This window comes from Schistocerca americana, chromosome 1 (assembly GCF_021461395.2).
Source record: "Schistocerca americana isolate TAMUIC-IGC-003095 chromosome 1, iqSchAmer2.1, whole genome shotgun sequence".
Lineage (NCBI taxonomy): Eukaryota > Metazoa > Arthropoda > Insecta > Orthoptera > Acrididae > Schistocerca > Schistocerca americana.
In genome coordinates this window covers 1,117,272,808-1,117,287,551 of record NC_060119.1, presented here as the reverse complement: position 1 = coordinate 1,117,287,551, position 14,744 = coordinate 1,117,272,808, and the positions used below count along the sequence as shown (strand labels likewise).

At 40.0% G+C, this 14,744-nt stretch overlaps 1 protein-coding gene across 1 annotated transcript in view; it reads left to right on the top strand.

Annotated features, from left to right (window-relative positions):
- Positions 1 to 14,029, top strand: part of LOC124596796 — a 31,213-nt gene extending 17,184 nt beyond the window's left edge. The window contains exon 3 of the mRNA XM_047135896.1: positions 13,974 to 14,029. Coding sequence (XP_046991852.1) covers positions 13,974 to 14,029 — 56 coding nt within the window. The remainder of the gene's footprint in view (positions 1 to 13,973) is intronic.
- The last annotated feature ends 715 nt before the right edge of the window (positions 14,030 to 14,744 follow it).

Below are 14,744 nucleotides of genomic sequence, written 5' to 3'. Positions count from 1 at the left end.
GGGTTTGATAAGCGACAGGAGCTTTTAGGACGAGTCCGGCGACCAGCGTACTGGTGGTGGCTGGTGTCCCTCTGCTGCAGATCAGACGTGCGCAACTGCTCGCCAGTTATACAGCACACATTCATAGTTCCCATGAGCGTCCGAATTACCGTCTCCTTTTCTCGATCACAGCGGTCCATCTCCCACATCGGCGGCCCAGATCGGGGCTAACGATTGCGGTTCGCGTGCTGTCCCTTCTCTCCGAACTAGAGTCCTTCCCTGTATCACCTCTACTTTCGGTCTGTTCATGTACGCCTCCATGGTGTACGCTTGGGCCACAGCTTTGTCTGGACCTTTTGCATGGCCCTAAGGACTCCGTTAACCCTGCCACTCTCTGCTGTCACTCCCTCTCGATTCTTGACATGTTCCAGGGCTCTGAAGTGGTTTACACCAACGTTCAATGGCTGATGGTCACATAGGCTTTGCATATGTTCATGGAGGACATATTGAGCAGCACTCCTTGCCAATTGGCTGCAGTGTTTTCACTGCAGAGCTGCTGGCCATATCTCGTGCTCTTGAGTGCATCCGCTCATGCCCTGGTGAGTCATTTCTCATGGGTACTGACTCATTGAGCAGCCTACAAGCTATCGACCAGTGCTACCCTCACCACCCTCTGGTAGCGTCCATTCAGGAGTCCATCTATGCCTTGGAAAAGTCCCGCCATTGCGTGGTGTTTGTGTGGACCCCAGGACACATTGGAATCCCTGGCAATGAACTTGCTGACAGGCTGGCCAAACAGGCGACATGGAAACCGCTTCTGGAGATAGGCATCTCCGAAGCTGACCTGCGTTCTGTCTTACACCGCAGGGTTTTCTGGCTTTGGGAGACGGAATGGCATAACAGCACGCACAACAAACTGCGTGTCATTGAGGAGACTATGAATATGTGGAAGTCTTACATTCAGGCCTCTCGCAGGGAATCAGTTGTCCTGTGCCAGCTCCGCATTGGCCATATGTGGCTAACGCATGGTTACCTACTCTGTCGCGAGGACCCACCTCAGTGTCGCTGTGGCTCCCAAATGACAGTTGTCCACCTCTTGCTGGACTGCCCACTTTTAGCTGCTCTGTGGCAGACTTTTAACTTTCCCAGCACCCTGCCTTCGGTGTTGGGTGACCATGCCGCCATGGCAGCTTTAGTTTTATGCTTTATCCGTGAGAGTGGGTTTTATACTTCTGCGTAGGTTTTAGCGCTTGTCATTTGCCCCTCTGTGCCCTCCATCCTAGTGCTTTTAGGGTGGAGGTTTTAATGTGTTGCAGAGTGGCTGGCTTTCCCTTTTTATTCTCGTGGTTGCCCAGCCACTGTAATCTGCTTTTGTGTTTTACTCTCTTCTTGTTCCAGTGTCTCTCTGTTGTTTTCTTGTCCTCTCTTCTTCCTTTTAGTCTTTGTTGCCTTCCCTTCATTCTTGTGGCTTTTCTTTTCTTTCCTTTTTGTGTTATATGTTTCGTCCGTTTTATTCTCACACTTGCGGCATTGTTTTATTAGGAACAAGAAACCGATGACCTCGTAGTTTGGCCCCTTCTTCCGCCTTTAAACCAACCAACCTACCAACCAGCAGTCAACTCGGATGAAAAGCCACCATCAAACTGTGGGGAAGAGCACAGTAGACCACCCTGTAGTGCAACATTCAGCTGAACATAACACACTTGATTTCAATGGCTGCTTCACTACCTGAGTAATCTGGATCCTTCCCTCCCCCACCAGCTTCCTGAACTGCACAGATGTGAGTTATCCTTACAACACATTCTCCATTCTCGTAATTATCCGAGCCTCAACCTACAGTAACGTACTGCCCCCACACCCACCACCAAACAGTTTCCATTCCCTCTCTCCTGTCATCCCCCCCCCCCCCCCCCCCCATTCTCATCCTTCACCCTGTTTATTTGCAGTCCTTTCCCAATGCATCTAGCCATCTTTCCCTGCTCCTCTCCTTCCCCCCCCCCCCCCCCCCCCATCCTCCCTGCTCCAAAACATCGTGATGCTGCTCCTGTTGGCAGTCTAGTCCCTTAGTCCCTGCTCCTCCACCAGACAGCCTTCGTCTCTTTCCCAACCTGCATGCTACTGCCTGTTCCCATTCCCTGACCCCTCCAGATTACTGCTTGTATCCCATGTGATGTTGCATTACGGTCCGAGATGATGGAGTTGAAGGTCGTATTGGGGGGGAGGGGGGGAGGCGGAAGATATATATGTGAATGTCTTTTAATTGTGCCTGTCTGCAACTTGACGTGGCTTCCTTACAATAATTATTTGTACAAGCAAGTGTTTTCAGCCAGTTACTCCAAATCTCCCATTGTGTGGGAGTAATTGATGGGAACTATACTGTCCTCCCCCCATGAACCATGGACCTTGCCGTTGGTGGGGAGGCTTGCGTGCCTCAACGATACAGATAGCCGTACCGTAGGTGCAACCACAACGGAGGGGTATCTGTTGAGAGGCCAGACAAAAGTGTGGTTCCTGAAGAGGGGCAGCAGCCTTTTCAGTAGTTGCAGGGGCAACAGTCTTGATGATTGACTGATCTGGCCTTGTAACACTAACCAAAACGGCCTTGCTGTTGTGGTACTGCGAACAGCTGAAAGCAAGGGGAAACTACAGCTGTAATTTTTCCCGAGGGCATGCAGCTTTACTGTATGGTTAAATGATGATGGCGTCCTCTCGGGTAAAATATTCCGGAGGTAAAATAGTCCCCCATTCCGATCTCCGGGCGGGGACAACTCAGGAGGACATCGTTATCAGGAGAAAGAAAACTGGCATTCTACGGATCGGAGCGTGGAATGTCAGATTCCTTAATCGGGCAGGTAGGTTAGAAAATTTAAAAAGGGAAATGGATAGGTTAAAGTTAGATATAGTGGGAATTAGTGAAGTTCGGTGGCAGGAGGAACAAGACTTTTGGTCAGGTGATTACAGGGTTATAAATACAAAATCAAATAGAGGTAATGCAGGAGTAGGTTTAATAATGAATAAAAAAATAGGAGTGCGGGTAAGCTACTACGAACAACATAGTGAATGTATTATAGTGGCCAAGATAGACACGGAGCCCATGCCTACTACAGTAGTACAAGTTTATATGCCAACTAGCTCTGCAGATGACGAAGAAACTGAAGAAATGTATGATGAGATAAAAGAAATTATTCAGGTAGTGAAGGGAGACGAAAATTTAATAGTCATGGGTGACTGGAATTCGACAGTAGGAAAAGGGAGAGAAGGAAACATAGTAGGTGAATATGGATTGGGGCTAAGAAATGAAAGAGGAAGCCGTCTGTTAGAATTTTGCACAGAGCATAACTTAATCATAGCCTACACTTGGTTCAAAAATCATAAAAGAAGGTTGTATACATGGAAGAATCCTGGTGATACCAAAAAGTATCAGATAGATTATATAATGGTAAGACAGACATTTAGGAACGAGGTTTTAAATTGTAGGACATTTCCAGGGGCAGATGTGGACTCTGACCACAATCTATTGGTTATGAACTGTAGATTAAAACTGAAGAAATTGCAAAAAGGTGGGAATTTAAGGAGATGGGACCTGGATAAATTGGCTAAACCAGAGATTGTACAGAGTTTCAGGGAGAGCATAAGGGAACAATTGACAGGAATGGGGGAAAGAAATACAGTAGAAGATGAATTGGTAGCTCTGAGGGATGAAGTAGTGAAGGCAGCAGAGGATCAAGTAGGTAAAAAGACGAGGGCTAGTAGAAATCCTTGGGTAACAGAAGAAATATTGAATTTAATTGATGAAAGGAGAAAATATAAAAATGCAGTAAATGAAGCAGGCAAAAAGGAATACAAACGTCTCAAAAATGAGATCAACAGGAAGTGCAAAATGGCTAAGCAAACATGGCTAGAGGACAAATGTAAGGATGTGGAGGCTTATCTCACTACGGGTAAGATAGATACAGCCTACAGGAAAATTAAAGAGACCTTTGGAGAAAAGAGAGCCACCTTTATGAATATCAAGAGCTCCGATGGAAACCCAGTTCTAAGCAAAGAGGGGAAAGCAGAAAGGTGGAAGGAGTATATAGAGGGTATATACAAGGGCGATGTACTTGAGGACAATATTATGGAAATGGAAGAGGATGTAGATGAAGATGAAATCGGAGATACGATACTACGTGAAGAGTTTGACAGAGCACTGAAAGACCTGTGTCGAAATAAGGCCCCGGGAGTAGACAACATTCCATTAGAACTACTGATGGCCTTGGGAGAGCCAGTCCTGACAAAACTCTACCATCTGGTGAGCAAAATGTACTAGACGGGCGAAATACCCTCAGACTTCAAGAAGAATATAATAATTCCAATCCCAAAGAAAGCAGGTGTTGACAGATGTCAAAATTACCGAACTATCAGTTTAATAAGTCACAGCTGCAAAATACTAACACGAATTATTTACAGACGAATGGAAAAACTGGTAGAAGCCGACCTCGGTGAAGATCAGTTTGGATTCCGTAGAAATGTTGGAACACGTGAGGCAATACTGACCTTACTACTTATCTTAGAAGAAAGATTAAGGAAAGGTAAACCTACGTTTCTAGCATTTGTAGACTTAGAGAAAGCTTTTGACAATGTTGACTGGAATACTCTCTTTCAAATTCTAAAGGTGGCTGGGGTAAAATACAGGGAGCGAAAGGCTATTTACAATTTGTACAGAAACCAGATGGCAGTTATAAGAGTCGAGGGACATGAAAAGGAAGCAGTTGTTGGGAAGGGAGTGAGACAGGGTTGTAGCCTCTCCCCGATGTTATTCAATCTGTATATTGATCAAGCAGTAAAGGAAACAAAAGAAAAATTTGGAGTAGGTATTAAAATCCAGGGAGAAGAAATAAAAATTTTGAGGTTCGTCGATGACATTGTAATTCTGTCAGAGACAGCAAAGGACTTGGAAGAGCAGTTGAATGGAATGGACAGTGTCTTGAAAGGAGGATATAAGATGAACATCAACAAAAGCAAAACAAGGATAATGGAATGTAGTCGAATTAAGTCGGGTGATGCTGAGGGAATTAGATTAGGAAATGAGACACTTAAAGTAGTAAAGGAGTTTTGCTATTTGGGGAGCAAAATAACTGATGATGGTCGAAGTAGAGAGGATATAAAGTGTAGACTGGCAGTGGCAAGGAAAGCGTTTCTGAAGAAGAGAAATTTGTTAACATCGAGTATAGATTTAAGTGTCAGGAAGTCATTTCTGAAAGTATTTGTATGGAGTGTAGCCATGTATGGAAGTGAAACATGGACAATTAATAGTTTGGACAAGAAGAGAATAGAAGCTTTCGAAATGTGGTGCTACAGAAGAATGTTGAAGAATGGGTGGTTAGATCATGTAACTAATGAGGAGGTATTGAATAGGATTGGGGAGAAGAGAAGTTTGTGGCACAACTTGACTAGAAAAAGGGATCGGTTGGTAGGACATGTCCTGAGGCATCAAGGGATCACAAATTTAGCATTGGAGGGCAGCGTGGAGGGTAAAAATCGTAGAGGGAGACCAAGAGATGAATACACTAAGCAGATTCAGAAGGATGTAGGTTGCAGTAGGTACTGGGAGATGGAGGAGCTTGCACAGGATAGATTAGCATGGAGAGCTGCATCAAACCAGTCTCAGGACTGAAGACCACAACAACATATACTGTCCTACGCTCTGTTGTTAGTAGGAGTGAATTTTACAGTTGCATAGGGTCATTTAACATTGTGCTGTATGCTTTGTTGACATTAACTAAAACTTTTTGTATGATGATGTTTCCTACCGAGGAACAATTTCATGTGTATTTGATGATGCTTCTGTAACTGAACTAATTCAGAAAAATGAGAATCCTCAACCAGTTGCCTAATTGATTTTTACCATGAGGGACAAAGACACTATTGTATGTATTCCTGAGAGATGACACTTTTCCATCATGAATCCATATCCACTAAGGTACAATTCTGACTGAGAAAAATAATTTTTAGCCACTGATTGTCGAGGGGGCTGTGATCTGCTCATGTGAACTGTATTGTGTTCATGCCATAGCAGTGAACAGCCAGACAGGTGCTGATGACTAACAGTGGGGGAAGGGAAAGGAGATCAGAACGAGTAAGCTCGGCACAAAAAATTGTTGTCAATGAGTCTGTTCTGCAGCCACTACAGTCAGTTCTGCATGGGAGTATCTCTTCTTGGTGGCTAATTAATACCTTCTGTGCTAAATTTATGGAGTAGGACTGTTGAATTGATGAGAAGTGACAAATGAAACATACATTTCTTTTAATTGATGAAGCAAAGAATATGGGTCAGCCTAAGCTTGGCATTTCTTACTGCTGATACTGCCTCATGGTGAATGTCCTCTTCAGACAAAGTTTAAACAGACATAAGCTTTTATTTTGTAAATATTTTATTCTTACAGTATACATAAAACATAGAATACTATTTATCTTGCCTTTCATTAAAGTGTTAGTTTCTGGTACAATTTTCTGAGCGCTACTTATTTGAAGATAACCTTTCAGGTTGAAGCCTGTCTGTGAGATTCTGTAGGTAGATTTTGTTCTCTTCAATGTGGAAAAATTTATGTAGCTCCAAAGATTGACACATTCATAACTGCAAACTTGTAAAGTCATGCAGATTTAGTTGGGGTAAATTTTTATACCAGTTTATGAAACCGACTTTATTGTGAAACTTATCAGACACCTGTCTGTCACACTTTAGATCTGTAAATTCTAACTGCAGCAGCTAGGCATCCTACACTGACAAACTGTAAATTTATGTTTGTTTGTCAGGCATTCACTTTGAGGTTCCTAATCCAGCCATCATACTGCTTTACATTGATTTAAAATGAGTTACTCTCCACTTTAAGTATTGCGCCATAAGTATATTTGCTTGCATGTACAGCTACAGGATCCTAACATATGGTCGTTCCTCTGAAGAATGTGCACAGTTTGCACATTCCCTGCACTACATAATGATGTCTTACTGTCCCATTCTTATCACAAGCACTCACTTTCCATGTGGCAAGCTTGCCTAGCTGCCTCATGAACAGGCCTGGGCCAGGATGGTTGTAGAAAATACCTTGGTTATTATGACCTGGGCGATTCATGTCCTTAAAAATAAAAGAATAACAGATAACTCAGTTTCTTTTCTGGAGTTAAGCACAACAGCTATGTTCTGGATGGTGTCATGCTTTAACTTTTATTTTTTATAGCCTGAACTTTGTACGTTACAGAGGCACTCCTTGGCCAGATAGTGTGTGATACCTGTTGCCTTGCCCACTGTATTAGGCAATATACCCTGCGACACAAATATGTCCGAACATGAACAAACATTAACACCATATATAGTGACATTTAATGGTACCAGACCATAAGCAATGTTTCCATTGATCTGTACCAACACAACTGTGGATAGCAGTTCTTGTGTTTGCAACATGTTGCAAACATTGAAAAAGTCCACCCATTCTTTTAAGTTAGATTTAAAACTTTCATTCTTTTTGGTGAATAAGTGTTACATTACAGAGTTAATAAATACGTGATTCATATTCTTTTGTGTAATATTAAGTCTATGTAGTTATTGTTTGCAATCCTTTTTTTCTTTTACCTTTCTTTGATTTCTGATTTGTGTATTATCATTGATTGAAGGTAATGAAGTTTTTCTGTTTCACTGTAGTCTGTACTGTGATCTGTTGTAAAAGTTAGTTATCAAAGTTCTCTGTTTCCATGTCTTGTGGGAACCACCAATGCATACTTTTACACTTGCTTTTGGACAACACTTATTTAATATGTTTAAAAGTTGACAAAACTGTTAAATATTAATGAAGCTTTCAACAGTTTTGGAAATAGTACGTAGGAAGTAAGGACACTTTTATTGTATATAGCTGTGATATGAGAGCTTTAATAATTTCACCATTAACAATCCATGTGTATATGAGTGATTCATGTTTCTACGTGGGATTTGTTGGCAATGATTTTAGACTAGTCTCTCATGATATGATAGTAAGTGATCTGAGGTCATCTAGCATGAGCATGTGCTTTGTGGTTACAATCTTTATGTCCATATTGAAATCTCAAAAAAATGAAAATTGTATTTGCTTCATTTTTCTAAATGAAAAATATTATTTTCTGGGAGCTCTCACATTACCACCAGTTTGAAGACTACCAGTACTCGTATTAAAGCAGTTAACTCATATACACTTTCAGTGCAGTTATTACTATCATTAAGGATAGTACATTTTGTTTCAAGATCACTACTGAAATAAACGGAGGTACCTCCATTATGAGACTCTACAAAAACATGATAGGCTTACTAATATTAGCCAGATAAATCTGTAGTCTGTTCTCATTTAACCAGTGTTCGTTAACACAAAACAATATTTTCTCTTAGTGAGACACAAGCTCAACTACCTAATTTTTTTAAAATCAAACATTGAAATACAAGAATAATATAAAACTATTACACAATAGGAGGAGACCTGTTCAGCTAGCAAGGTATTACAAATTTGCATTGTGTTGGCTTTAGTGAATTATTTACTAACCTCTTCATGGAGGCATGAGCCACGCCGATGGATCCTCGATTGGTTTGATGTCGGTTGTAAAAATCTTGTCGGCATCTATTTTGGGCTTTCTGACAGATTTGTCTTCGGAATTTTCTTGCAAGTTCTGAGTGGGAGGTGTAGAAACCTGCAATAAAATACAGGTTGTAGCGGATAAATATGTCTTAGCACAATCCAAATTGGAAGGTAAATTTGAGTTTGAGTTGTTATTCTTATGGTGCATGGAGTTGTGCAGCACGATGAGACTATTCCATTGGCTTCATAGACACTGGTGTCTTTCACTACAGATATTTTAATATGGCAGTGATCACCATTGGATATGGAAGAGAAGATGGGTTTCCACAGCTTTTCTCTTTGAAAGCATTGTAACTATGGACTCATTGTTTCTGCTTTAATTTATTCTGTCATTTTCTACTGTGGTATAGTCCCCGACCTTTACAAAAAAAGACTGTTTACAACAGTAACATGAACATTTTTTGTAATGAATCTATAACAGACCTATTAACTTTATATATGAGTTTCTTATTTTGCAGTTCATCAAGTCATTATGACGTGATGCACATAATTAGTTTTACATGATGTATCACTGATGGCAGCTTATCCACAGCAGCCTTGAATTTAATTATATTTTGGTCAGTGTAATTAGTCTCAACTAGGATAATGATAGTGTCTTTGAGATTGAATTTCTGACATGGTTATTAACTTCTTTGGGAACCTCTTCTAGAGGCAAATTGGCTCATGGTTGATGAGTTACATCTGTTAAAAGTGACACCTGTGGCTGTTGGACAATAATATAGTTTCCTTTTTTAGTTTTCTTATTGAGTCTAAATGGCTTTTCTGTAACACATATGTCACTTAATGTCTTATTGCATCTTTCAGGGAAGCAGAGTGAGTGATTTGCAGCAGTTTGTTTTGCCAGGAATATTAGTATTTTTTGTGTGATTATGTTCACTTTTCTCTGGAAAATTAGTGGAATAGACTTTACTTACAGTTAGTGTTATTTTGCCTATTCTGATGACTTAAATTCTCACATTTCGTTTTCCATGGTTGTATTTCCTCTACTAATAATGCATTTTGTAGATGTTTCTTACAGTAATTTTGCTTTGAGACCATAATTGCTTTTAATGTACTCTTAATTTTCTTTGTTTTAGCAACATAAGTGAAGTTGTATATACACTTCTTTTACATAGGCTGTTTATTACCATCTTAGTGGTATGGCAGTACATAATACAATCAAAATTCTGGTAAACATTGCAGACCTCACATGTTGAACATTTTTCTTCGCAACTTTATTATTATTTTTGGTGCTTATATGGGCTACAACATTAGGCACTGTAAACTGGGGTTACATTGGCCCAATTTTTACCTGCCTGTTTACATGTGTCAAGAACACAAAGGATAGTGGCAGAGAAAAATTTCAAGTACATTTTTGTAGTGTTGTCAAAGACTTGTGCCATTAAAAACAATCTGGAACGGTCTTCCTCTTTTTCTTTTGATGGTATCAGCTACATCTCTGCTATGACAGGGCTGTACTATGTCTTCTGGTGTGATCTTTTCCCTGTAGTTGCATCAGTTTTGCTTCTGTAATTTCTTATTGATGCGCCCCCGATACACTTTTATGTTTACTGTTAAATGTCTTAAAAAATGTGTCTCCCACAACAAAACTGTCAACAATATGAAATCTTCGTACTCAGGACAAAAACTGAGTATTGTCAATGGCATGGGTGAGCAACCAGGCCTGCAGGCCGCAGGGTGAAACATAAAATTAATGCACTTGTAAAAACTTGTGTTTTGAGATGTGACTTGTTAGTGTGGCACGTCAGGAAAGGAGGTTCTATTCATATTGGTGTGATACCCCACAAAAATTAACACCACGGCCACTATTGTTTTGACTTTATACAATTGGAACACTGGTATCACATCAAATGATGAGGTTCCCCGTGAGCTTAAGTAAGTATGTGAATCAGACCTGTGGGGCACCAAAGGTTACCCACACCGGGTCTAAGGAATAAATTTTACATTTCTTACAACCAGCTTTCAAATCTTCTTCAACTGCAGATACCAGGTTTGATAGCACAGAAATAATCACATCTTTCGTAAGAACTGAGAAGGAACATTGTCGCAGGAGTCTTTCCATGACCTGAGAATCTTTCTTCATTCCCGCTTCATGGAAGAAAAGAATACAGCATCAAGTTGCTGTGTCAGGTGAGTAGAATTTGACGGAAGACAAATTTGATGTTAATGTTCTTGACACAAATTTGTAACTGATACACTTACATGAGATGAAAAGTTATCTCCAGTTGAAACCTTCGTCCTTGTAAACAACGTAACCAAGGCAGTGCAAGTGATTTAAACCAGTCTTCAAACACTACACTATCAACCGTCCATATCTGGTACAATTGTACCGCGCTTCCCGGGGCCGTGTTCCATCCAGGTATTCTACAAATGTTCAGCTTTGTAGTAGACAAAGCTTTTCTCCAACTGCACTGCCACCAAACGTGATAGAGATAGCAGATTTTCTATGGTTGCAGTTTCCCTTTTATATAACACTTTGAACACCTGGATTCCCACTCAGATTAGTTTCATCAAAGTTCCATATGTTGCCAGCAGGAACATCTGAAAGTGTAATTTCTAGATGGGTCAAATATTTGTTCAGGTCATTTTCATAAAATATGGCTGTAACTTTCGTAATGTTTTTGCTAAGTCTAGTGGTAAGTTCACTATGTTTTTTTCAGAAATGATTTACACTGTTCGTAACCTTGCAAATTGTTTTTAAATGGGTCAGTAGTTGCACCTTTTCTTCTTAGTTACTCCTTCACTGTCATTCGAAAGTCAAATTTAGTAATTGGATCAGTACATTCACTTAGCTGTATTAAGTGATGGATGAAACTTTGTTCCTCTGCATCATTAAATACTGTAGGAAATCCATTGTGTTTCTGATGAAGTCCTTTTAATTTACATTTGATTGTACTGCGTAGAACTGAGTATGCAGCAGCAGCTCTTCACTGTGCCTTGATCTTACATTTTCAAGGCATTCTTCCAAAATTTCTGGTTTATAATTCACATAGCTTCATGATCAATGGTCTTTTCATATCCTGTGGGTGAATTGCAATGTTTAAGGTCTTAAAGGAGAGGTAAACAGAACAGTATTAGCTATGAGAAATATGTAAAATAAGGGAAAGGCAACCACATCCCTACAACAGGTCAATATGTGGAGCACAATAACACATATCAGAAAACAACATTCATCTTAGCTTTTGAGAACTAGCTGTTTTGCTGGCAATAGTAAACATATTCACATGCCCAACCAGACTCCCAGCCAAAAGCACACTCCTGTGTCCTTGAAAAGACTAATTATTGATACTTGATTATTGAAAGCTGTTATCTGAGCTGATGGAGGTGGCAGGGAAGGATGCAAATAAGGGGTGGCGGGAATGAGGCATGTCTTGGGCAGATGACTTCACAGCTGTACAACAAGTTGAAAAAATGTACAGAGGGTGCAAGAAAAGCAGATGTAAGAAAAGGCTGGAGGGGGAGGGGGTGGAGAGAAAGGTGAAGAGGGAGAGAAGGAAGAGAGTTGGAAATGGGAGGGAAGGGAGAACACCCATATCAAGGACAGGGGGCAGGAAGAGTATGGGTGAAAAAGGCGTGGTGTGGAGAGGAGAGAGAAGAGAAAAGACAAGATGAGGCAGTGGATTCGTGTTTTTAGAGTTTGGGCCATGGGGGGTCGTGAGAGTGCAGGATGTGTTGGAGAAGCAATTTCCATCTGCTTAGTTCCAAGAAACTTGTGCTGGAAGGGGGTACCCAAACCCCCCTTGTAGTGAATCCCCTTTGCATATGTAATTAATTTCCTAATAAATATCTTTTGCAACATATCATTTTTGGGTGAAATCAGTAATTGTTTCATGACTTAAATTCTATTGTTGACATATAAGATATAGATACCCAGCGATATTGACATATAAACAGATATTAATTCTTTAATAATTATAAAAATTAGGAAGAATAGCTATTAGGATTCTTTAAGTATTTATTTGGCTCTACTCGAAAACATGTTAACAAAACCAGCCCTTAATTAATTCCAAAATAATTACCAGATTTGTCAAAAGTATTGTTTCCGTAACTGTATCTGTTAATTTCATTATTTAAACAAGTAATTCGGCCTGATCTTTGTGGTAGAAGAAACTGTTAAAAAGAAGGAATTTTTCGAATTATTCAGTTAATTGAATGAGTTATGTTTTAATTGTAATTTCTATAACTTAAACATCAAACAATGTGTAGTTTCAGTGCCTGTTATTGTGAGGATATATAAAGGCCCGATTTTTGGTCCCAAGTCAGTCAGTCCACGGCAGATTTTCAGATGGGAAGTCTATATTAGTTGAGTAACAATAATGCCTTAACTTAAAAGTGGAATTAGTGTAACATAAATAGGCTGTGTTTTAAAACAATGACAGTGTCTGTTCAGTTTATTTGAGAAGTGGTGGACTGTGTGGTTAGAATTTACTGCTCATAGATATTCAACAGCAAACTACAGTAGCAGTATGCTGATGTTTGCCTGAAAAATATTAATGAGGTTATCAAAAGTTAACTAATAGTGAACAGGCCATATTAACTGTGTAATATTGGTGGGAGGGGGGGGGGGGGTTGTGAAGTGTGAAAGTCATTATTTAAAGTAGTCAGCATTGAACTTCCACCGGCCGGCCGAAGTGGCCGTGCGATTAAAGGCGCTGCAGTCTGGAACCGCAAGACCGCTACGGTCGCAGGTTCGAATCCTGCCTTGGGCATGGATGTTTGTGATGTCCTTAGGTTAGTTAGGTTTAATTAGTTCTAAGTTCTAGGGGACTAATGACCTCAGAAGTTGAGTCCCATAGTGCTCGGAGCCATTTGAACTTCCACCCCCATTTTTCACCCAGTATAACAACGCAGTACGCCGACACCGAGGACTATCAACGAAGAAATAAAGCAGGGGAACGCCACAGCTGTCAAAATGGAGGTACTGTTGTAGGTTGGAGTGTTTGCTATGGAAAGACACAGTTACGGAACTGTCTATGAGATACAGATATTTAACCACAACAATTGCTGGGGTTACTTTGGCCCAGACTAAAGTAACCTGATATTTTGCAAAAATGTGAACCATTTTACAGAATGATTAATTATGTTATCTAAATTCTATTTCACACAAATGGCAGTTTCTCAACTTATTACGTAATAAAGGCAGAATGCAGAATTACATTCACCTAATTTTTAGCTTCACTGGTGTGCTATCTTCATTAGATGTTTTTTTAAGACTAACAACTGCAAAAAATTTTACCCTCAACTTACAAGTCCAGCTCAGTTTCAAATCATGAAGCTCACAGCCGTCTAGATCATCCGTTGCAAATTGTGAATGTGTACTATCTTGTTTATTATGTGCTAATGATTTGACTTTTGCAGGGAAAAAATTAAAACTTTTTTTGACAAGTAGGCCAAAGTTACCTGCAAAGGGCTAAAGTAACCCTGGCTTATGGTACGATCTTAAGTGGAGGAGTTGAGGGAGGAGAAAAGAGAATGAAAATGAAGGAGTTAAGGAGCTGGAACAGGGTTGCGTTCTTACTGACACATGATGTGAATGGGTAAACAGATTAGTCAGTTTTCTTTTATGCAAAAAGGGTGTTAAATTCGCTCATTCCATGGACGTTGAGTCATGACTTTCTCAGATTGTGATGATTTTGTAGAAGTTAAAACAGCATCTTGAAGATATAGTTAACAATTACGTGTTTTATCACATTTGGTGTATGTTAATTAAGACTGGTGTTTTAAGAGTTTTTGTTCAACTTTTGTCGCTCTTGCCAAGAACCGAGAATTCATCAGTTGATCCTCTTGACCATCTCTAGTGGCTCATTCTGTGTGTGGATGCATACAGCTCCAGAAAGAATACATAATTTTGATCAACATTGATTCCAAGAAAATGCCAGAAACAGAGCAAAATATGTGCTGATCCACAGTGAAAACAGTATTTAAACAACTAAAATGTGGTTTAATCTCACAAAAGTGCCAGCACTGTATTATGAAGTAAAATATGGGATCTTGTATAGTTTTAAAGATTGTGGCCCGAGGTGTTAATTCTTCTGAACTGGAAATTCATTAAAATGGTGAAATCTCAAAACACTATTTATGATAATTACTCATGAAGGAACATTTATCTTGAGCCATTAATGTTTATGG